General features: G+C 36.4%; 1 protein-coding gene across 11 annotated transcripts in view; it reads left to right on the top strand.

The window, feature by feature from the left end:
- NBEA (neurobeachin) overlaps positions 1 to 25,892 on the top strand; it is a 673,417-nt gene that overhangs the window by 229,776 nt on the left and 417,749 nt on the right. For 9 of the 11 annotated variants that reach the window (XM_027557433.1, XM_027557431.1, XM_027557423.1 and 6 more), the window contains 2 exons: positions 3,275 to 3,443; positions 4,879 to 4,974. In XM_027557433.1, the coding sequence (XP_027413234.1) occupies positions 3,275 to 3,443; positions 4,879 to 4,974 (265 nt within the window). The remainder of the gene's footprint in view (positions 1 to 3,274; positions 3,444 to 4,878; positions 4,975 to 25,892) is intronic. The other 2 variants (XM_027557429.1, XM_027557428.1) reach the window with 1 other exon arrangement.

The raw sequence follows: 25,892 nt of genomic DNA, 5'->3' as shown, positions 1-25,892 counted from the left end.
TTTTTTAACTGATGGTTTATGAAACATAGACATTTATATTTTAAATTTGCATTTAATAATAACTTGGATAGAGTACTTTGTACTTGAGAAAGTGGTTAAAATATTTAATACATACTACATGGTAGAAATATATAATAGAAAAATTTACATTCTTTTTAATATATATCAGTTCTTATAAATCACTAAGAAAATTGCAACCATACCAACAGAAAAATAGGCAGTAGATATGAAATATGAAAATAAGGTGATAAACATATGATTTAAAAGTCATTATAACTAGTAGTCAAAGAAATGCAAATTAAAACAAGAGTAAGATATTTTTCGGGGAAGGCAATGGCACCGCACTCCAGTACTCTTGCCTGGAAAATCCCATGGATGGAGGAGCCGGGTAGGCTGCAGTCCATGGGGTCGCTAAGAGTTGGACACGACTAAGCGACTTCACTTTCACTTTTCACTTCCATGCATTGGAGAAGGAAATGGCAACACGCTCCAGTTTCTTGCCTGGATAATCCCAGGGACTGTGGAGCCTGATGGGCTGCCGTCTCTGGGGTCGCACAGAGTCAGACACGACTGAAGCGACTTAGCAGCAGCAAGATATTTTTACCAAAAACTAAAATTTTAAAATAATAGTATCTGTCATTACAAAGGTATACTGAAAGTGTTCTATCATTTATCACTGGTAGGAGTACAAATTGGATAAACTTTATAAATAGCTTTTTACATTGTGCTAAAGCTCTTATAAATTTGATGCCTATGACCCATTGGTTCTACTCATGTGCTTATCACAGCTGTCCTCAGGAAAATTGGCAACGTCATAAATATCCAACGCAGAGCGTAATAAATCACAGTATATTCATTTAGCAAGAAGTTATGTAGCTATTAAAATCATATTTTTGAGGGAAACTTTGTGACATGTAAAACACTCATAATATATTGTAAGGGAAAGAAACACTATACAAAAGTACTTAGACTACACAAATACTGCATTGTTGTGTGTCACGTATACATACATGCACATGTTCACCTTTATTTAAAAAAAGGCACCCAAATGCTGCCAGTTATTATCTCTAGGTAAACACTTTTTATTTTGTACTTTTTAAAATTTCAATTTTTTTAATAATAAACCTGTATTGCTTTCCTAATTAATAAAAGTAAAGTAGTTTTTAAAATGGGAGATAAAACGCATTAATAGTGTAAAAATCTTGATGTAAGGATCTGCATAATCTGGACGTAGAAGAAAATACTTATGAACAGTTAAACCATTCAGAAATGGGAATTATTTATCCTGGAAAAAAAAAAATGTGTTGTGGAAGAATTTTTTTTAAATGATAGATGATTTAAACATGGATCATGTTTTCATCTCCAAGAAACTCACTCAGACCTAACATAGAAGGAATTTATGTTGTGTGACATTGCATTTAAATTGTTAGTAAGTTCTGTATCAGGTTATTATAGTGGATTGTATACTTTTTCTAATATCTATAGATGTTTTGTAACTATTGTATATTGGATAACCCTACAGTGGTTCTTACTAGCTTTCTTCCTGAAGGAAGGGAATTAATGTTCAGGTGTTCCTTCCAAACATCACTGAGGTAACATAACTTGTGTTCATTCAATTTACACTGTGTATCAGACACATATATATTACCCTCAGCTTTCAGTAAAAGGTTAAGAGAAAGCTAAGACTGAAAAACATTAAGATCACACAGCTAGTATGAAGTAGAGTCAGAATCCCAAATTAGGCCTTTGCAGAGCATTCTGTCTCTTTTACCACCATATTTCATAAACTCCAAGGAAGGCTTTTTTTCTTTCAAATAATCTCCAGAATTTGAAAGTATTTTTGAATTGTTATATTTTAAAGTCAGTTGTAGGTATTATAAGATTTCTACTTAACCTTTGAATTGTTCAAGTCACTTTATGTTGCCTTAAGTTCACAAACATATGAGATTTTAAAATTTAGGTATTTAAGGAAAAGGAATGTATTTAAAAGCTGTCTGTTACCCACAGAGTATGAAACACTAAATTCACAATATTTCAGAACAAATGTAATCTATTTTGGTCATTTTCTCCATTACCTATACTAATTCTATTTCAGAGTATTAAGTCATCTTTCTTGTTTGCTTTTTTTTTTCTGACAAATGCACATGAATTTTGAGTCTTGTTCACCTAGTGCTGAAATGAAGTAATAAATGTAAAGTGACTGTTTATAGAGTTAATAGACTTTAATGCATGTTTGTTTTCCTTATTTCTGTTTTATCTCTGGGCCATGGTAATTACTTGCAGTTTTGGTTTGAAGCATCACTTTTACCTAACTTAGAAAAAAGGCTTAATAACCATCTATTTATGATTCCTTAAATATAGTCTAATCTGCAAATAGTTTTAGAGGTCATTTAACATTTTTATCCCTCTAGGATAATTACCTAGGCTTTTTCGATAGAGCTTTCAAGGTTATATGCAGTTCTGCTTCAAAGAAATAAATAAATATTATCTCTTTATCCTAATATGGTCAGCCTTTTTCAGATCTTTTACCACATCACTGCTATCCTCTGGAATAACTTCATTTTGTCATTGAGCTTTTGAAATTTGGACCCTTAAATATTGGCTCCCAATCCTGCACTGGAAAAATGAGGTTATTTTTCCAGTACAGAATAGTGGGGCTGTTATTTATTTTTATCTGTTCATGTGTCAAACATTGCATTAGCTTTTTCTGAAGCTGCCATATTGAACTTGTATAAAATCCATGCTTTATGCTCCCTGATTTTTATATCTCCCTTATTTTACTCATATTTCCTGCTCAGGTAGTGATATGTTAGAATTGTATCTGTAGTCCAATAGTAACTTTATTCTGTTATTATTTTTCAGCTATAGTATTTGAAACTCTAGATGTTTTTAGCCAGACATTAAATTATTCTTTTCAAACTTGTGCTATCTGCATATCTTATAAATATGCATTCTCTGATGTTATAGAAGTAATAGATACTAGTGAAGAGGATAAATAATAAATTTTGTGGCATATTCAGCAAATTTTTAACATTCTCATTTTTTAAATTATATTTCAACCTATAAATCAGATGATATGTTTCTGGAGTTGTTTTTTTTTTTTTTAATATATACTTAGATAATACTAACAGTATATACTTAGCAAGTTTTAGCAAAAGTTAAATGTCGTATGTTTTCCTCCATAAAGAAAATAAAACAGGAATAGTTTCTTATACTCTGAGAACTTAAACTTAAAATTTTTTGAGTGTCAAAACTACCTTTTCATTTTATGCAGGATGATAGCAAGCAGGCACAGTTCTTAGCTCTAGCTGTTGTTTACTTCATTTCGGTTCTGATGGTTTCCAAGTATCGTGACATTTTAGAACCCCAGCGAGAGACTGCAAGAACTGGAAGCCAACCAGGTAGAAACATCAGACAAGAAATAAATTCACCAACAAGTACAGGTACTTAATATTTGTCTAATTATTTGAATTTTCATCATCATTTATCTCCTTTTTATTTAATTTTTACATCTAGATTTAAACTGGTTCTATTCATAATCATCTCAAGTATTTATAAGTAGGCAGTATATAAATGCCAATTTAATCTTGTTTAATTACACAAAAATGTAGAATGATATTGGCTATATTCTCATTTTATCAAGGTTTTGGGTTTAGTTTTTCTGTTTATTAGCATAAAACATTTATGCTACTACTTAATATACAAATAACTCATATATTTTAAATGTATTATTTTTAACCTTTATAAACATATGAAAGTAGGAGGTCCTTATAGAGTAGTTCAAAACCAACAGTAAGCCAAACTAGAAATCTTTGTAGCCAAGCTCAGTAGCATCTTTCTTTCTTTCCATCTGCCTTTCTTTCTTTCAATATGTGTAGTTAATTCAGTAGCTAAATATTCAGCCAGAGATGTATCATAAACAAACATACATTCTGAATTTTATACCAAAGTTGCATCGACTAAAGTCAGAAATTTCTAGACAGCAGTGAACCGTTTTGGGTCATGTTATCTTTCTCATCTATAGAAGATGCTTATGTTGTAGGAGTTCATGTATTATTAGCTTTGTTTACGCTGCTTGGAAATGATAGATACATTTTTGGCAACTAATATTTTAATATCACAGGACGCCTTTTGTCTATTGCATTTCCTGCCAGTGTTTACCTCAAGGTTGTTTCTCTATTGTTTGCAGTGTTGCCTTAGCAGCCCAGTGATTATTTCATGTACCACTAGATTAGTTTGTAATGGAAATTATCCTTCCTAAATAAATGCATATGATATATACATTTATTGAATATTTTAAAAAACGAGTAGAAATTAGTGGTCAAATCTCTGCATTTTGTTTTCCATACTCATATCATATCTCATTTACTTTTTGTTTCTGTGTGGAAATACAGATTGTGTTTAATTCCTTATTGTTGCATGCTGTATTTATTTTGAGTATATAAACGTGGTATTTCTTTGTAGTATAATCTTACTTTTAACTTCTTACTTGACAAGTTAAATGTTATCCTAACACTCCAGTTTCTGTGTTTCAACCATTTAAAACACAGAGACTCTATATGTTAATCAACTGTCTCTTCATTTTTAATGCGTTCAGTCATGTATGTATAAAGCAAGCAATATTTTAGTGAAACCTTCCAGTTCTGATTTTCTTGTGTGTTTGTATGTCTCTGTGTTTGTTGCAAATGACTCTACTTAACAAGTATGTTATTTCCTTTCCCTTAACACATAACTTCTTTCCTTCCTCCAGAGACACAGTCTTTATTGCTAGTACTGTTTGCATGTTGCAGTGATATAGAATTGTCTTGGATCTTCAGTGGACCGTGTTGCAGGTTGTTACATGCTGGCTCAAATTTGATTCCATGATTTTCTCCACAGTTGTGGTCATACCATCTATCCCTCATCCAAGTTTGAACCATGGATTCCTTGCCAAGTTAATTCCCGAGCAGAGCTTTGCCCACTCATTTTACAAAGGTAATATTGACCTCATCTCCTGACCTGTTTGGGTATTCTTAAATTTCATCAATTGTTATACAATAACCATTCATTAATGTAGTTGTTTATAGACATCTCAGCATACGGCTCAGGTTTCATGGAGATATAATACGTTGTATTTGTACCTGGCTATTGAGAGCAAAATAGTTTTTATATTTGTATTCCCTTGTATTTCTTTAAGTATCATCTTCAAATTAAGGCTGCCTAATTATATGGATAATAAGATGCACAGTGGTGGCATGCAGAAGAGATCACAGAAAAGTCCCACCATGTTAATGGGACCGAATTAGCTCTAAAATGAAGGCTACTGTAGAATGACAAGTAAAAAGATTTTAAACAAGCCTCAAAAACATCACAGTGATCTATAATTATTTAACTTTCTGTCAGAACAAAATTCCAACTCTTTTCAAAGGAATTCAAAAAATTCTTCAATCAATGCAATTATTCAACATTAAGCATTCAATAAAATTTGTTAAGTGTGCAAAGACAAAAAATGTGATGCATAAGCTGGAAACAAAAAAATCAGTCAACAGAAGCAGATTGAGAAGGGATACATACATATTGCAGAGTTGTCAGATCAGGGCATTCAAACAGCTATTGTTAAGTATGTCCATGATGTTTTTCAATCTAAGGGAAAAAATTAACATAATACAGGGAAAAATGAAAGCGTTTTTAAAGAACCAATTGAAAGTTTCAGAGATGAAAAATAAAACAGCCAGAATGATGTCTCTGGTTAAGATTAACATGAGATTATTCTGTGAAGAACAAAGGTGAGCCAAACTCTGCTCCCAACCCCCGACCCAGGATTTTCCTGTGTACACACTCTGTATAATTCCTGGCACAGGGAATATGATGGATTTTATTCTTGTGACTAGGTTATATAGTATATGTTAGCACAGTTGCTTTTAAGAAAAGGCAGTTGTACAGATGGCTCAAGTAACCTAATCACAGGAGCCCTGTAAAGGTTGAGAGTTTTCTCTGGCTTGTTTAGAACAGGCTGTGAGAGCACCTTGGTGTGAAAGGGATATGACATAAAGAAAGTTCTTTGTTGCTGAACAGCAAAGACCTGAGATTGCCTTGTAGAAGCTGAGAGTACCTCCCGGCTAACAGTCAGCAAGAAAGTGGGGGACTTAAGCCTACAAACATCAACAAACTGAATTCTGCCAATAACAGGAGTAATTTTAGAGAAGGTACCTGAGCTCCAGATGATCACCGGTGTCTTCATCCATCAGCTAATGATATGGAAGATCAACTCATAGAACAAATAAAGCAGCAAAGTGTTTAGTATAATTTGAATGCACTGATTTTTTTTATAAATGCAAATTTGAACATAATGATAATATAAAGGAAAAAAATTCTTTTCAGATTTTGGTGCTTACAAAAAGTATCTGAGTTGTATAAACTAAGAAGGATTAGACTAGATTAGATGGATTGTTGTCTGGAGTTTGTTTTGTGTAGAAGTCTGTTCTAAAAGGTTAACTTCAGTGACTGGAATATGCTCTGGAGTAGTTAACCAGATTCAGAAGCCTGCATCAGAATATCTGTGCACTGCTTTCTTTATCTAGAAAGGTTTGCTATGAAACAATTTTAGCTGAACTGCACAAAGGTCTTAAGGGTATTTTAAAATTTTGAATTACTTTAAGGCTGATGTGGTGAATTTCCTCTTCTCTTTATTATGTGATAATATGGAAGGTGATCATAAAAGACTATTACTGCATGCTGTCATGCAGTGGTTATTAAGAAGAAAAGTTCTGTTGGTGATGTTGGAAATGCAAAGTCAATTCATAGTATTTTTGCAAGATAAGAAAATAGTTTCATTCCAGTTGTAAATATGTAATAGGGCTGGCTTCTTTGTCAGACATATAATATTTGTTAAATGAACTCAGTACTTTCAAGCAGGAGAGATTGCAGCATGTATCAGAATAGATTAAAGGACAAAAATAAAAGTTATAATTTTGGTAGTATGCAGTTTCTACAACATTTTCCATAGTTTAGTAATAATTATTTTAATAATACTATTTAATATTTGACAGTTATTGCCAGTAAAGTATCTCAATCTTTAAGTGATCTTAATTTTACTCATCTTGGAAAGTTATCTCCTGTCATTTTATGTATTTGATAGAATATCTTATATTTTTCATTAAAAGAAGATTCATAATTAAGACATTTATTAAAATGAAATCTTTAATTGAAATATATTTATGCTTGATTATAACTGTATAATATAAATTATTGGAATTGAGTGTTGATGAACATTGAGGATGTATTTTGAAGATACAGTATTTCTAGCTTCGTTTTGGATAAAAGTTGTAAAATAGATACATGTTCTGAGCTCTCGGAATTCTCATTCTGTCAACATACCTCTGTAAAATAGCTTTCTCCATTCTGCATGTTATTGAAACAAAACAAAAATAGACAAGCCATATGTTATTCCCATGAATACTAATATTGCCATTTCTACGTAGATAAGTTCACAAGCAAAAGTTCATCACACTATATACTTTAAGTACTTATATTCCCAATATTTGTTCAAATTGTTTATAGAGACATTTCTTTGGGGGAATCACTCTTTGCTTAAAACTTTTTATTTATTATATATACTGAAAAAGTTACAAGTATAATGACATTTGTGTAGATTGATCACCTGTGCACACACTCTCAGTGAACAACATGGATAATATTTGTGTTTTTTCCCAATGTTACCTTCATTCTGATGATATTTATTGAAGTTTAAATTTATGTCTATGGAGTCAAATAATACAAGCTATTGTGCTTTATTTTCTGTTTTGAGACGACTGATCTGGACTATTTTTCAGCTCCTTCACTTTTCACTCCCTTTTTTTCCCTCATGATTAAGCCTTTTAGAAAATTCTGAACTAGCTCTTTGGCCTCTCTCTTCTTCATCTTCGATAGTTCTTCAGTTCAAAGCCATAGCCCTTCTTTGAGAATTGTATAATTTCTTCATTGGACTTGTCTCTAGTCTGTTACTGATGACAAAATTTTAAGTAACACTATTATATAAAATAAAATAATGTAATGAAGTATAATTTATATTTAATATAATATATTCATATAATCTTTTCTAATAGAGCCAATATAATGATTTTTCTTTCTAAAAATTTCTAATAAATTCCTATAGTTTTGTGAACAAAGTTAAATGTCTTAATTGTGGCAAGAGTACTCTGGTTCTGACTTTCCTGGATTACTACAATCATCTCTTAAGTGATTTTCTCACCTCTTGTCTTGTTAATCTTTGTTCTTTTTTTTTTTATAGTTTTGCTGAAGTTCATTTTAAAATATAAATGAAGTTATGTCTCTTTTTAACATAAAACATTTCTCATAACATTTACAGTAAAATATCACAACCTTCGTAACTTCATTTCATGTGGTTCTTGCCTTTGCTCACTATGCCACAATCAAACTAACTTAGTTCTTTAATTATGCCAAGCACTTTCCTGCCTCGTGATCTTTGTTTGTTGTTCTAAGTTTTGGCTCTCTTCCCTATATTTCATATGACTGGAGAGTACTCATTCTTCAGGTGTCTGGTTAAAGGTCATCGCCTCCTCACAGAAGCTTTCCCTGCTACCATAGCGAAGTAGCTTCCACCCACAATAACCTTATTTTCTATCACAGCATCCTTTTTATTTCCTTTCTTGAATTTATACAGTTTATTTATTTGTTTAATTGTCTATTAGAATGTGTGCTTGAAGAAGGTAATCCCTAACCCTAGCATGACACTTGGAAGTTAATACAGTTAGAAAGATGGTAACGATAACCCTGTATACGAGACAGCAAAAGAGACACTGATGTATAGAACAGTCTTATGGACTCTGTGGGAGAGGGAGAGGGTGGGATGATTTGGAAGAATGGCATTGAAACATGTATAATATCATATATGAAACAAGTCACCACTCCAGGTTCGATGCATGATACTGGATGCTTGGTGCTAGTGCACTGGGACGACCCAGAAGGATGGTATGGGGAGGGAGGAGAGAGGAGGGCTCAGGATGGAGAACACATGTATACCTGTGGCGGATTCATTTTGACATATGGCAAAACCAATACGATATTTTAAAGTTAAAAAATAAAATAAAATAAAAATATTTGTCAAGTAAATGAGTAAGCCAGTGAGAATGCTAAACACTTTTTTTTTAAGTTTAATACTGATGGTAGACATAAAATGTATTTAATTAATAAACACTAAAAACAGAAAATAAATTTTTATTGATGACATGTCCTAGTTGTGATTGAAGTTTTATGGTAATTATTTCACATTAGGTTTGAAACAACATTAATATTTAAGTGAACTTAAACATAAATACATTGTATAGTTTTCCTCTAACAATTTATTTTCAGGGAAAAGAATTATTTTTAATAATTAGGGTATTGTGCTAAATAATTTATAATTAGGGAATTGTGCTAAATAAGGGTATTGTGCTACTTGTATAAGAACAGATGTATGGCATAAGCAGTTGATAATCAGGCTGGAATTTGTGTGAGTATCTCATATATGATGAGTATAACTTTTCTAACCAAATTTAAGGAGAAGTATTTGGCAAGAGGTAGGATTAGCAAATGAGGTAGCCAATTGAAAAAAATTTAATTTATATACTTATTTCATATGTCATGCTAAATAAATTCTGCATGTATTAAAATTCAGCAATCCCACTGCTGGGCATACACACTGAGGAAACCAGAAGGGAAAGAGACACGTGTACCCCAATGTTCATCGCAGCACTGTTTATAATAGCCAGGACATGGAAGCAACCTAGATGCCCATCAGCAAATGAATGGATAAGAAAGCTGTGGTACATATACACAATGGAGTATTACTCAGCCATTAAAAAGAATACATTTGAATCAGTTCTAATGAGATGGATGAAACTGGAACCTATTATACAGAGTGAAGTAAGCCAGAAAAAAAACACCAATACAGTATACTAACGCATGTATATGGAATTTAGAAAGATGGAAACAATAACCCTGTGTATGAGACAGCAAAAGAGACACCGATGTATAGATCAGTCTGATGGACTCTGTGGGAGAGGGAGAGGGTGGGGAGATTTGGGAAAATAGCATTGAAACATGTATAATATCATGTATGAAACGAGTTGCCAGTCCAGGTTCGATGCACGGTACTGAATGCTTGGGGCTGGTGCACTGGGATGACCCAGAGGGAGGGGAGGGGAGGGAGGAGGGTGGAGGGTTCAGGATGGGGAACGCAGGTATACCTGTGGCAGATTCATTTCAATATTTGGCAAAACTAATACAATATTGTAAAGTTTAAAAATAAAATAAAATTTAAAAAAAAGTAAAAGAAAAAATAAATAAAGCTAAAAAGGAAACTGAACATCATTCAAGAAAATTAAAATTAATATTTTAAATAAGAAAAGATGTTTTAAATCATAACATCAAAATATGAAGTTGTAAAAATACAGCTAAAAAGTTTTATCTCTCTGCATCTCTAAAAATATTAACAAAATTAAAAGAAAAAATGCAAACAGAAAAAAGTTTATATTGATAAAAGTTAATAAATAAAAGCTTTAGTAAATAAAAAGTTCTTGCAGATCAATTAAAAGAATGTATCATAGTGATGAAAAAATATTAAAAAAGAAAACTAAACAGTTAACACGCAATGTAAGTACAAATAAGATTTATGTAAATCTGCTATTAATCATTACAGCATTGTTAATCGGCTATACTCCTATATAAAATAAAAGATTTAAAAAAAAGTAAAAAGTCTACTAATAATCAATACATTTATGTTGAAGCAAAACTGCACCATAATTTTCTTTTTTTTTTTTTAATTTTATTTTTAAACTTTACATAATTGTATTAGTTTTCCAAATATCAAAATGAATCCGCCACAGGTATACATGTGTTCCCCATCCTGAACCCTCCTCCCTCCTCCCTCCCCATACCATCCCTCTGGGTCGTCCCAGTGCACTAGCCCCAAGCATCCAGTATTGTGCGTCGAACCTGGACTGGCAACTCGTTTCTTACATGATATTTTACATGTTTCAACGTCATTCTCCCAAATCTTCCCACCCTGTCTCTCTCCCACAGAGTCCGTAAGACTGTTCTATACATCAGTGTCTGTTTTGCTGTCTCGTACACCGGGTTATTGTTACCATCTTTCTAAATTCCATATGTATGCGTTAGTATACTGTATTTATGTTTTTCCTTCTGGCTTACTTCCCTCTGTATAATAGGCTCCAGTTTCATCCACCTCATTAGAACTGATTCAAATGTATTCTTTTTAATGGCTGAGTAATACTCCATTGTGTATATGTACCACAGCTTTCTTATCCATTCATCTGCTGATGGGCATCTAGGTTGCTTCCATGTCCTGGCTATTATAAACAGTGCTGCGATGAACATTGGGGTACACGTGTCTCTTTCCCTTCTGGTTTCTTCAGTGTGTGTGGCCAGCAGTGGGATTTCTGGATCATAAGGCAGTTCTATTTCCAGTTTTTTAAGGAATCTCCACACTGTTCTCCATAGTGGCTGTACTAGTTTGCATTCCCACCAACAGTGTAAGAGGGTTCCCTTTTCTCCACACCCTCTCCAGCATTTATTGCTTGTAGACTTTTGGATAGCAGCCATTCTGTTGTGAAATGGTACCTCATAGTGGTTTTGATTTGCATTTCTTTGATAATGAGTGATGTTGAGCATCTTTTCATGTGTTTGTTAGCCATCTGTATGTCTTCTTTGGAGAAATGTCTATTTAGTTCTTTGGCCCATTTTTTGATTGGGTTGTTTATTTTTCTGGAGTTGAGCTGTAGGAGTTGCTTGTATATTTTTGAGATTAGTTGTTTGTCAGTTGCTTCATTTGCTATTATTTTCTCCCATTCTGAAGGCTGTCTTTTCACCTTGCTAATAGTTTCCTTTAATGTGCAGAAGCTTTTAAGGTTAATTAGGTCCCATTTGTTTATTTTTGCTTTTATTTCCAATATTCTGGGAGGTGGGTCATAGAGGATCCTGCTGTGATGTATGTCGGAGAGTGTTTTGCCTATGTTCTCCTCTAGGAGTTTTATAGTTTCTGGTCTTACGTTTAGATCTTTAATCCATTTTGAGTTTATTTTTGTGTATGGTGTTAGAAAGTGGTCTAGTTTCATTCTTTTACAAGTGGTTGACCAGATTTCCCAGCACCACTTGTTAAAGAGATTGTCTTTAATCCATTGTATATTCTTGCCTCCTTTGTCAAAGATAAGGTGTCCATATGTGCGTGGATTTATCTCTGGGCTTTCTATTTTATTCCATTGATCTATATTTCTGTCTTTGTGCCAGTACCATACTGTCTTGATAACTGTGGCTTTGTAGTAGAGCCTGAAGTCAGGTAGGTTGATTCCTCCAGTTCCATTCTTCTTTCTCAGGATCGCTTTGGCTATTCGAGGTTTTTTGTATTTCCATACAAATTGTGAAATTATTTGTTCTAGCTTTGTGAAGAATACTGTTCGTAGCTTAATAGGGATTGCATTGAATCTATAAATTGCTTTGGATAGTATACTCATTTTCACTGTATTGATTCTTCCAATCCATGAACATGGTATATTTTTCTCCATCTATTAGTGTCCTCTTTGATTTCTTTCACCAGTGTTTTATAGTTTTCTATATATAGGTCTTTAGTTTCTTTAGGTAGATATATTCCTAAGTATTTTATTCTTTCCGTTGCAATGGTGAATGGAATTGTTTCCTTAATTTCTCTTTCTGTTTTCTCATTATTAGTGTATAGGAATGCAAGGGATTTCTGTGTGTTGATTTTATATCCTGCAACTTTACTATAGTCATTGATTAGTTCTAGTAATTTTCTGGTGGAATCTTTAGGGTTTTCTATGTAGAGGATCATGTCATCTGCAAATAGTGAGAGTTTTACTTCTTCTTTTCCAATTTGGATTCCTTTTATTTCTTTTTCTGCTCTGATTGCTGTGGCCAAAACTTCCAAAACTATGTTGAATAGTAATGGTGAGAGTGGGCACCCTTGTCTTGTTCCTGACTTTAGAGGAAATGCTTTCAGTTTTTCACCATTGAGGATAATGTTTGCTGTGGGTTTGTCATATATAGCTTTTATTATGTTGAGGTATGTTCCTTCTATTCCTGCTTTCTGGAGAGTTTTTATCATAAATGGATGTTGAATTTTGTCAAAGGCTTTCTCTGCATCTATTGAGATAATCATATGGTTTTTAGTGTTCAATTTGTTAATGTGGTGTATTACATTGATTGATTTGCGGATATTGAAGAATCCTTGCATCCCTGGGATAAAGCCCACTTGATCATGGTGTATGATCTTTTTAATGTGTTGTTGGATTCTGATTGCTAGAATTTTGTTAAGGATTTTTGCATCTATGTTCATCAGGGATATTGGCCTGTAGTTTTCTTTTTTTGTGGGATCTTTGTCAGGTTTTGGTATTAGGGTGATGGTGGCCTCATAGAATGAGTTTGGAAGTTTACCTTCCTCTGCAATTTTTTGGAAGAGTTTGAGCAGGATAGGTGTTAGCTCTTCTCTAAATTTTTGGTAGAATTCAGCTGTGAAGCCGTCTGGACCGGGGCTTTTGTTTGCTGGAAGATTTTTGATTACAGTTTCAATTTCCGTGCTTGTGATGGGTCTGTTAAGATTTTCTATTTCTTCCTGGTCGAGTTTTGGAAAGTTGTACTTTTCTAAGAATTTGTCCATTTTTTCCACGTTGTCCATTTTATTGGCATATAATTGTTGATAGTAGTCTCTTATGATCCTTTGTATTTCTGTGTTTTCTGTTGTGATCTTTCCATTTTCATTTCTAATTTTGTTGATTTGATTTTTCTCCCTTTGTTTCTTGATGAGTCTGGCTAATGGTTTGTCAATTTTATTTATCCTTTCAAAGAACCAGCTTTTGATTTTGTTGATTTTTGCTATGGTCTCTTTTGTTTCTTTTGCATTTATTTCTGCTCTAATTTTTAAGATTCCTTTCCTTCTACTAACCCTGGGGTTCTTCATTTCTTCCTTTTCTAGTTGCTTTAGGTGTAGAGTTAGGTTATTTATTTGACTTTTTTCTTGTTTCTTGAGGTGTGCCTGTATTGCTCTGAACTTTCCCCTTAGAACTGCTTTTACCGTGTCCCACCGGTTTTGGGTTGTTGTGTTTTCATTTTCATTCGTTTCTATGCAAATTTTTATTTCTTTTTTGATTTCTTCTGTGATTTGTTGGTTATTCAGCAGCGTGTTGTTCAGCCTCCATATGTTGGAATTTTTAATAGTTTTTCTCCTGTAATTGAGATCTAATCTTACTGCATTGTGGTCAGAAAAAATGCTTGGAATGATTTCTATTTTTTTGAATTTACCAAGGCTAGCTTTATGGCCCAGGATGTGATCTATCCTGGAGAAGGTTCCATGTGCGCTTGAGAAAAAGGTGAAATTCATTGTTTTGGGATGAAATGTCCTATAGATATCAATTAGGTCTGACTGGTCTATTGTATCATTTAAAGTTTGTTTTTCCTTGTTAATTTTCTGTTTAATTGATCTATCCATAGGTGTGAGTGGGGTATTAAAGTCTCCCACTATTATTGTGTTATTGTTAATTTCTCCTTTCATACTTGTTAGCACTTGTCTTACGTACTGTGGTGCTCCCGTGTTGGGTGCATATATATTTATAATTGTTATATCTTCTTCTTGGATTGATCCTTTGATCATTATGTAGTGACCTTCTTTGTCTCTTTTCACAGCCTTTGTTTTAAAGTCTATTTTATCTGATATGAGTATTGCTACTCCTGCTTTCTTTTGGTCCCTATTTGCATGGAAAATCTTTTTCCAGCCCTTCACTTTCAGTCTGTATGTGTCCCCTGTTTTGAGGTAGGTCTCTTGTAGACAACATATGTAGGGGTCTTATTTTTGTATCCATTCAGCCAGTCTTTGTCTTTTGGTTGGGGCATTCAACCCATTTACGTTTAAGGTAATTACTGATAAGTATGATCCCGTTACCATTTACTTTATTGTTTTGGGTTTGAGTTTATACACCGTTTTTGTGTTTCCTGTCTAGAGAATATTCTTTAGTATTTGTTGGAGAGCTGGTTTGGTGGTGCAGAATTCTCTGAGCTTTTGCTTGTCTGAAAAGCTTTTGATTTCTCCTTCATACTTGAATGAGATCCTTGCTGGGTACAATAATCTGGGCTGTAGATTATTTTCTTTCATCGTTTTAAGTATGTCTTGCCATTCCCTCCTAGCTTGAAGAGTTTCTATTGAAAGATCAGCTGTTATCCTTATGGGAATTCCCTTGTGTATTATTTGTTGTTTTTCCCTTGCTGCTTTTAATATTTGTTCTTTGTGTTTGATCTTTGTTAATTTGATTAATATGTGTCTTGGGGTGTTTCTGCTTGGGTTTATCCTGTTTGGGACTCTCTGGGTTTCTTGGACTTGGGTGATTATTTCCTTCCTCATTTTAGGGAAGTTTTCAACTATTATCTCCTCAAGTATTTTCTCATGGTCTTTCTTTTTGTCTTCTTCTTCTGGAACCCCTATGATTCGAATGTTGTAGCGTTTAATATTGTCCTGGAGGTCTCTGAGATTGTCCTCATTTCTTTTAATTCGTTTTTCTTTTATCCTCTCTGATTCATTTATTTCTACCATTCTATCTTCTAATTCACTAATCCTATCTTCTGCCTCTGTTATTCTACTATTTGTTGCCTCCAGAATGTTTTTAATTTCATTTATTGTATTATTCATTATATATTGACTCTTTTTTATTTATTCTAGGTCCTTGTTAAACTTTTCTTGCATCTTCTCAATCCTTGTCTCCAGGCTATTTATCTGTGATTCCATTTTAGTTTCAAGATTTTGGATCAATTTCACTATCATTATTCGGAATTCTTTATCAGGTAGATTCCCTATCTCTTCCTCTTTTGTTTGGTTTGGTGGGCATTTATCCTGTTCCTTTATCTGCTGAGTATTCCTCTGTCTCTTCATCTTGTTTAAATTGCTGAGTTTGGGGTGTCCTGTCTGTATTCTGGCAGTTTGTGGAGTTCTCTTTATTGTGGCGTTTCCTCACTGTGTGTGGGTTTGTACAGGTGGCTTGTCAAGGTTTCCTGGTTAGGGAAGCTTGTGTCGGTGTTCTGGTGGGTGGTGCTGTATTTCTTCTCTCTGGAGTGCAATGAAATGTCCAGTAATGAGTTATGAGATGTCTATAGTTTTGGGGTGACTTTGGGCAGCCTGTATCTTGAAGCTCAGGGCTGTGTTCCTTTGTTGCTGGAGAATTTGCTTGGTATGTCTTGCCCTGGAACTTGTTGGCCCTCGTGTGGTGCTTGGTTTCAGTGTCGGTATGGAGGCATTTGATGAGCTCCTGTCAATTAATGTTCCTTGGAGTCAGGAGTTCCCTGGAGTCAGGGTTTGGACTTAAGTCTCCTGCTTCCGGTTATCGGTCTTATTTTTACAGTAGTTTCAAAACTTCTCCTTCTATACAGCACCATTGATAAAACATCTACATTAAAGATGAAAAGTTTCTCTACGGTGAAGGTCACTCAGAGAGGTTCACAGGGTTACATGTAGAAGAGAAGAGGGAGGAGGGAGTTAGAGGTGACCCAAATGAGATGAGGTGAATCAGTGGAGAGAGTGGGCTCGCCAGTAGTCACTTCCTTATGTGCACTCCACAACTGGACCACTCAGAGATGTTCACGGAGTTATACAGAGAAGAGAAGAAGGAGGAAGGTGACAGAGGTGGCCAGAAGGATAAAAGGGGGGAATGAAAAGGAGGGAGACAGATCCAGCCAGTAATCAGTTCCCTAAGTGTTCTCCACCGTCTGGAACACACAGAAACTCACAGAGTTGGGTAGAGTAGAGAGGGGTTAGGGAGGAGACACAGGCGACCTGGTAGAGAAAAAGGAGAGTCCAAAGGGGGAGAGAGCAGTCAAGCCAGTAATCTCGCTCCCTAGTGAAAAATGGGTCCTGAAGATTGGGTTCTTAAAGGTACAAAATTGGTAACAAATACATAAAAGCAAAAATTAAAAAATCTAGAGTAGAGTTTGGAATGTCAAAAATACGATGTTAAAGAAAAGAAGAAGGAAAAGAAGGAGAGAAAAAATGAACAAACAAAAACAAACAAGGTCGCGAAAATTATAAAGAAAGTACAGGTACAAAATTGATAACTAATACCAAAAAGCAAAAATTAAAAATCTAGAGTAGAGTTTGGAATTTCAAAAATACAATGTTAAAAAAAAGAAGAAGAAGAAAAATAAAGAGAGAAACAAACAAAAACAATGTCACAAAAATTATAAAGAAAATACAGGTACAAAATTGATATCAAATACCAAAAAGCATAAATTAAAAATCTAGAGTAGAGTTTGGAATTTCAGATATACAATGTTATATAAAAGAAGAAGAGAAAGAAACAGAGAAGAAGAAGAAAAAAAAAAAGTCACAGAGATTATATAAAAAAAAACTGTAGGTACAAAATTGATAACATATACCAAAAAGCGAAAATTAAAAATCTAGAGTAGAGTTTGGAATTTCAAAAATACAATGTTAAAGAAAAGAAGGAAAAAAAAAAAAACAAGGTCAAAAAATTATAAAATATATATATATATGAAGTTTTCTGAAGAAAAAAAAATAGGGTCTTTTTTTTTTTTTGCAAAGTAATAGGTTATGAAAGTGAAAATTAAAGGAACAATAGAGGACTTAAATTTTTTTTTTAATTAAAGAAAGAATGATCGTAAAAATAATAAAAATATGTCTAGGACTTTCTTGGTTTTGTTGTGGGTGTTGTGGGTTCAGTTCAGTTTTGGCTAGTTCCTTGGTCAGACTTATATTTCTCAAGATCTATAGGCCCCTTCCTATGTAGTCCGTAGTAACCACAGGGTTTTGATCTATTGCCTGTAGCTTCCAAGGCATTTCCCTCTGTTATATCTTCTTCTGTTTGCTAGTCTCTTCAGTATCTGGTTTCCGCCCTGACACAAAGGGGACGGTGGAAGACACTTTTTTTTTTTTTTTTTTAGGCTTACTTGTTCAGTCGCACTGTGGGGAGGGAGGGAGGAATGCTGCAAACAAATAACACTGGCGTGGGCTCGCAGTGCCTCAGCCACCCTGGGTCTGCCCCCGCTCACGGCACGTGTAGCCACCCTGCCCACACTGCTCGGGCTCTAGGTTGTTCCGCCAGGAACAATCCGAGGCCGGTCCTGGGTTGCATGCACCTCCCAGGTCCAAGCCGCTCAGGTTCAGGCACTCGGGTAGTCCTCAGAGGCGCAGACTCAGTTGGGCCTGCGTTTTGTGCTCTTCCCAGGTCCGAGCAGCTCAGGTGATGAGGTGTTTGGCGAGTGCCAATGCTGCGACTTATCGCCTCCCCGCCACTCGGTTATCTGGGTGTAAAACTGGTACACCTTCTCAGGCAGATGTTGACCGTCCAGACCCCCAAGAAGTTTAGTTAGCAAAGAAGCCTGCTTACAGTTTTATAGATAATGTCTCTCTGGGGCTGCGATTGCCCCCTTCCAGCTCTGGCTGCCTGTCACCGGAGGGGGAAGGTCTGCAGCCGGCTATCTCTGTTCAGTCCTTTGTTCCGTGCGCGGGCCTGGCGGTCTTAGGTTAGGGCTGGCTTTTCGCGTGGTAGATATCCCACAGTCTGGTTTGCTAGCCCAAATTATTTCGCTCAGATAGTGCTCAGGGTATTCAGGCCAGATTCTTACTCTCAGCGATGCAGCCCGCGCCGCGCCTCCCTGCCCAGCCCCCGCTTGCTAATGGCGGATGCAGGGGTCTGCGCCGCTTCTCCGCTGGGGGAGTTACTGTAGGGCTCGCAATCTGCGAGTTTTAATTGTTTATTTATTTTTTCTCCCTGTTATGTTGCCCTCTGTGCTTCCAAAGCTCGGCACAGATTCGGCAGTGAGAAGGTTTCCTGATGTTTGGAAACTTCTCTCTTTTTAAGATTCCCTTCCCGGGACGGAACTCCGTCCCTCCCTCTTTTGTCTCTTTTTTTGTCTTTAATATTTTTTCCTACCTCCTTTCGAAGAGTTGGGTTGCTTTTCTGGGTGCCTGATGTCCTCTGCCGGCATTCAGAAGTTGTTTTGTGGAATTTACTCGACGTTTAAATGCTCTTTTGATGAATTTGTGGGGGAGAAAGTGTTCTCCCCGTCCTACTCCTCCGCCATCTTGGCTTCTCCCCCCATAATTTTCAAATTGGGTAAAATTTTGAAGGGTAAGAATGCAGATATGTGCATTTTACATAGCATAAAAATATTCATAATCCTTAACCCACTAATTATACTCTTAGAATTGTATACAAAGGAAACAGTGAAGGATATGCCAACAGTTTATATGCAAATATTTTTACCACGCAGTTTTTATTTAATTAATACCTAGAAATTAAACTCATATTTTTAAATAAATAGTTACATTCAAGTTCTAATTACATGTTGATGTCAGATACACTATATATTTTATATTATTTAGAGGTGAAAATTATGTAATTTTCAGTTACTCCTAGCAAATATTTTTCCAAAACTTCTACTCTTTAAAATAAATGTCTGCTTTCGATATTAGTAAAGGAAACCAACAAAAGCCTGCCACCTCTTTTTTTTTTTTAATCTTCTAATTTAATCTTTCTTTCCGTTTACTTTAAGATTTATTCAGTATATATTTGCTGAATAAATAGTTTCCTGTTACATACTAGGTATTGGATATACATAATAGTGGGCACTAAGTTTTTATCTTTATGAAGGTACCATTCTTGTGAAAGAGATAGACTTTTAGAAACCACACAATTAAATAATATAATTGCAAGCTATGTTGCACTCTAAAAAATAAAATTTCACAGTATTATGAGCCTTGGTACATCAGATGTTTAAAAATCTGCCTACAATGAGGAGACCTGGGTTCAATCCCTGGGTTGGGAAGATCCCCTTGAGAAGGTAGTGGCTACCCACTCCAGTATTCTTATTCCATGGATATAGGAGCCTGAACTTCTACAGTCCATGGGGCCACAGAGTCAGACACGACTGAGTGACTAACGCTTTCATGAGACCATACAAAAGAAGAAACCTAATTTAATTTAGAAATAGAGGAAAACAATAGAATGCGAAAGATGAGAGATCTCTTCAAGATAGAGATACCAAGGGAACATTTCATGTAAAAATGTGCACAATAAAGGACAGAAACACTATGGACCTAACAGAAGCAGAAATATTACAAAGAAGTGGCAAGAATACACAGAAGAACTATACAAAAAAAAGCCTTAATGTCCCAGGCAACCATGATGGTGTGATCACTCACCTAGAGCCAGATATCCTGGAGTGCAAAATCAAGTGGGCCTTAGGAAGCATCACTATGAACGAAGCTAATGGAGGTGATGGAATTCCAGCTGAGCTATTTCAAATCTAAAAGATGATGCTGTGAAAGTGCTACACTCAATATGGCAGCCAATTTGGAAAACTCATCAGTAGCCACAACCCTGGAAAAGGTCAGTTTTCATTCCAATCCCAAAGAAGAGAAATGCCAAAGAATGTTCAAACTACTGCACATCTGCACGCATCTCACACACTAGCAAAGTAATGCTCAAAATTCTCCAAGTGAGTCTTTAACAGTACCTGAACTGATATCTTCCAGATGTTCAAGCTGGATTTAGAAAAGGCAGAGGAACCAGAGATCAAATTGCCAACATCCATTGGATCATAGAAAAAGCAAGAGAGTTCCAAAGAAACATCTGCTTCATCAACTATGCTAAAGCCTTTGAGTTTAGCCTTTGTGTGGATTACAACAAACTGGAAAATTCTTCAAGAGATGGGAATACCAAGCCATCTTACCTGCCTCCTGAGAAATCTGCATGCAAGTCAAGAAGCAACAGTTAGAACTGGACGTGGAACAACAGACTGGTTCCAAATCAGGAAGAGTACATCAAGGCTGTTATATGCAGAGTATACATCATAAGGCATGCTGGGCTGGATGAAGCGCAAGCTGAAATCAAGATTGCCAGGAAAAACATTAATAACCTCATTAATAACTGGGTCTTACTGAACTAAAACCAGGGTGTTTTCAGGATGGTATTCCTTTGGAACGCTTTAAGGGAGAATCTGTTTCCTTCTCTTTCCTAGCTTTTAGAGGCTGCCTATATTTTGATTCCAAAATCACTGCAGTTGGTGACTGCAGCCATGAATTAAAAGATGTTAGCTACTTGGAAGAAAAGCTATGACCAACCTAGACAGCATATTAAAAAGCAGAGACATTACTTTGCTAACAAGGGTCCATCTAGTCAAAGCTATGGTTTTTCCAGTAGTCATGTATGGATGTGAGAATTGGACGATAAAGAAAGCTGAGCGCTTAAGAATTGATGCTTTTGAACTGTGGTGTTGGAGAAGACTGTTGAGAATCCCTTGGACTGCAAGGAGATGCAACCAGTCCATCCTGAAGGAAATCAATCCTGAATATTCATTGAAAGGACTGATGCTGAAGCTGAAGCTCCAATCCTCTGGCCACCTGATATGAAGAACTGATTGATTGGAAAAGACCCTGATGCTGGGAAAAATTGAAGGCAGGAGAAGAGGACAACAGAGGATGAGATGGTTGGATGGCATCACCGATTCGATGGACATGAGTTTGAGCAAGCTCCGGGAGTTGGTGATGAATAGAGAAGCCTGGAGTGCTGCAGTCCATAGGGTCACAAAGAGTCGAACACGACTGAGCAACTGAACTGACTGAATTTAAGGTTCAAAAAAAGCCTCAAGGAAGCAATATTAAACTTTGAAACGAAGGATGAATATGTGGCTGCGTTTTCTGAGGAATTCCTTGGCATATTTTGCAAACATATGTGAATGGAACACAAGAATGACGGGAAAGAGAATCATTCCATGAATTTATATAGATAGGCAGGAACTAAAACATGTAGGGCTTGCAAGATTGTGGTTTTTAAACTAAGCAGAGGAGTGTTGCATTAGTGTTCTATTGCTGCCATAACAAATTACCACAGACTTACTGACCTGAAACAACACAAATTTATTATTTTACATTACTGTAGATAAGAAGTCTAACATGGACTTCTAACTGGACTAAAATCACGACGTCCTCAAGACTACATTCCTTTCTGGAGGCTCTTGAGGAGATCCATTTTCTTTGTCTTTTCCAGCTTCCCAAGGCTACTCATATTCTTTGGTTTATGGCCTTCTTCCTTCTCCCTCCATGTTTGAAACCAAGAACAGGGCATCTTTCAGACTGTTCTGGAGTCACATCTTCCTCTTGGCACAACCAGGAAAGACTTTCTGCTTTGGAGTTTGATTGAGTCCACCTGGGTAATTCAGGATGGTCTCTTCGAAGCCCTTACATTGAATGTAAGGTAATATTCACAGGCTATGGAGAGTAGGATGTGGATATCGTTGGAAGGGAGGGAGCATTGTTCTGCCTACTACAAGTATCATATAGTTGTACAAAGTATTCTGAATACAGTGAGGGAATAGAAGAGCAGGGAGGAAAACTGACGAAACCAATTGGAGGCTGTTGCTTTCTACGTAAGAAATGCTGTGGCTTAGAATGAGGGTGGTGGCAGTAGAGATTAAACAGGAAGGTAAATAAGAGACATATTTTGGAAGTAAAATTTGATAGGATATGATAACAGATTGGATGTGGCACATTAGGGTATGTGATGTTCTCAAAGATAATACCTGGCTGTTTAGGAGATACTGATCTGCATATAAAGAGGCCAAAGCTAGGGGAACTGAAGATCAAAAGAGAATAACTGGTAGAGTGGTTGGGCTCTGTATTTTCTTTTCTCTTTGGCATTCTGCTAATTTTTATGCAGTTTACCTCAGTTCAGTTCAGTTCAGTTCAGTCGTGTCCCACTCTTTGGGACCCCATGAAATGCAGTATGCCAGGCTTCCCTGTCCATCACAAACTCCCGGAGTTTACTCAAACTCATGTCCATTGAGTCGATGTTGCCATCCGACCATCTCATCCTTGTCATCCCCTTCTCCTGCCTTCAGTCTTTCCCAGCATCAGGGTCTTTTCCAGTGAGTCAGTTCTTTGCATCAGGTGGCCCAGAGTATTGGGGTTTCAGCATCAGTCCTTCCAATGAATATTCAGAACTGATTTCCTTTAGGATTGACTGGTTGGATCTCCTTGCAGTCCAAGGGGCTCTCAAGAGTCTTCTCCAACACCGTAGTTCAAAAGCATCAGTTCTTTGGTGCTCAGCCTTCTTTATAGTCAAACTCACATCCATACATGACTACTGGAAAAACCATAGCTTTGACTAGTTGGACCTTTGTTGACAGAGTAATGTCTCTGCTTTTTAATATGTTTTTCAGATTTGTCATGGCTTTTCTTCCAAGGAACAAGTGTCTTCTAATTTCATGGCTGCAGTCACCATCTGCAGTGATTTTGGAGCTCCCCCCAAAAAAGTCTCCTACTGCTTCCATTGTTTCCCATCTATTTTCTAGGAATTGATGGGACCAGATGTCATGATAATAATTTTCAGAATGTTGAGTTTTAAGCCAACTTTTTCACTCTCTTTCACTTTCATCAAGAGGCTCTTTAGTTCTTCTTCATTTTGTGCCATAAGGGTGGTGTCATCTGTGTATCTGAGGTTATTGATAATTCTTCCAGCAACCTTGATTCGAGCTTGTGCTTTATCAGGCTGGAATTTCACTTGATGTACTCTGCATATAAGTTAAATGAGCAGGGTGACAATGTACAGCTTTGATGTACTCCTTTCCCGATTTGGAACCAGTCTTTTGTTCCATATCCAGTTCTAACTGTTGCTTCTTGACCTGCATACAGATTTCTCAGGAGGCAGGTCAGGTGGTCGGGTATTCCCATCTCTTGAAAATTTTTCCGTAGTTTGTTGTGGTCCACACAGTCAGAGGCTTTGGCGTAGTCAATAAACCAGAAGTAGATATTTTTCTGGAACTCTGTTGCTTTGCAATGATCCAACAGATGTTGGCAATTTGATCTCAGGTTCCTCTGCCTTTTCTAAATCCAGCTTGAACATCTGGAAGTTCACCGTTCATATATTGTTGGAGCCTGGCTTGGAGAATTTTGAGCATTACTTTCCTAGTGTGTGAGATGAGTGCAGTTGTTTGGTAATTTGAACATTCTTTAGCGTTGCCTTTCTTTGTAAATCGAGTGAAAATTGACCTTTTTCAGTTCTATGGCCCCTGCTGATTTTTCCAAATTTGCTGGTATACTGAGTGCAGCACTTTGACAGCATCGTCTTTAAGGATTTGATATAGCTCAACTGGAGTTCCATCGCCTGTGCTAGTGTTGTTCGTAGTTATGCTTCCTAAGGCCCACTTGACTTTGCATTCCAGGATGTCTGGTTCTAGGTGAGTGATCACACTATCATGATTATCTGGATCATGAAGGTCTTTTTTGTCGAGTTCTTCTGTGTATTCTTACCACCTCTTCTTAATATCTTCTGCTTCTGTTAGGTCCATACCGTTTCTGTCCTTTATTGTGACCACCTTTGCATGAAATGTTCCCTTGGTGGCTCTCATTTTCTTGAAGAGATCTTCCCATTGTATTGTTTTCCTCTATTTCTTTGCATTGATTGCTGCGGAAGGCTTTCTTATCTCTCCTTGCTATTCTTTGGAGCTCTGCATTTAAATGGGTGTATCTTTCCTTTTCCCCTTTGCATTTAGAGTCTCTTATTTTCTCAGCTGTTTGTAAAGCCTCCTCAGACAACCATTTTGCCTTTTTGCATTTTTTTTTTCTTTGGGGATGGTCTTGATCACTGCCTCCTGTACAATGTTATGAACCTCCGTCCATAGTTCTTAAGGTACTCTGTCTATCAGATCTAATCCCTTGAATCTATTTGTCACTTTTAGTGTATAATTATAAGGGATTTGTTTTAGGAGCAGTAACCCCACAAGAGGCTGATGCAGACTTGCCTGTGAGTGTCCAGGAGTCCCTTGTGGAGGCGTGGGTCAACGGTGGGTGCTGCAGGGTCTGGGGCACTGAGTGTGGCAGTGTGTGCATGGACCTTTTGAAGGAGGTTGTCATTATCTTCATTACCTCCACCATAGTTTGGTCTCAGGTCAGACAACAGGGAGGGAACATAGTCTGGCCCATCAACAGAAAATTGGATTAAAGATTTACTGAGTATGGCCCCGCCCATTAGAACAAGACCCAGTTTCCCCCACAGTCAGTCTCTTCCATCAGGAAACTTCCTTAAGCCTCTTATCCTTATCCCTCAGAGGACAGACAGATTGAAAACCACAATCACAGAAAACTAATCAAACGTCACATGGACTACAGCCTTGTCTAGCTCGATGAAATTATGAACCATGCCCTGTAGAGCCACACTCAAGATGGATGCATCATGGAGGAGAGTTCTAACAAAACGTGGTCCACTGAAGAAGGGAATGACAAACCACTTCAGTATTCTTGTTTTGAGAACCCCATGAACCATATGAAATGGCAAAAAGATATGACACTGAAAGATGAGCTCCCCAGGTCAGTAGGTGCCCAATATGGATGGGCACCAATATGGATAAGAGTGGAGGAATAACTCCAGAAAGAATGAAGAGACAGAGACAAAGCAAAAACAACACCCAGTTGTGGATGTGACTGGTGACGGAAGTAAAGGAATCAGTGAACTAAAATAGACTGGAATGGGCGAATTTAACTCAAGTGACTATTTTATCTACTACTGTGGGCAAGAATCCCTTAGAAGCCCTCGCAGTCAACATAAGAGTCCGACATGCAGTTCTTGGGTGCAAGCTCAAAAACAACAGAATGGTCTCTGTTTGTTTCCAAGGCAAACCATTCAGTATCACAGTAGTCCAAGTCTATGCCCCAGCCAGTCATGCTGAAAGAAGCTGAAGTTGAAAAGTTCTATAAAGACCCAAAAGACTTTCTAGAACTAACACCCAAAAAAGATGTCCTTTTCATTATAGGGGACTGGAATGCAGAAGTAGGAAGTCAAGAGATACCTGGAGTGACAGGCAAATTTGGCCTTGGAGTACAAAAT

The sequence above is a fragment of the Bos indicus x Bos taurus genome, chromosome 12 (genome assembly GCF_003369695.1).
Source record: "Bos indicus x Bos taurus breed Angus x Brahman F1 hybrid chromosome 12, Bos_hybrid_MaternalHap_v2.0, whole genome shotgun sequence".
Classification (NCBI taxonomy): Eukaryota; Metazoa; Chordata; class Mammalia; order Artiodactyla; family Bovidae; genus Bos; species Bos indicus x Bos taurus.
The sequence above is the reverse complement of the archived record's forward strand: the minus strand, read 5'-3'. Positions and strand labels throughout refer to the sequence as shown.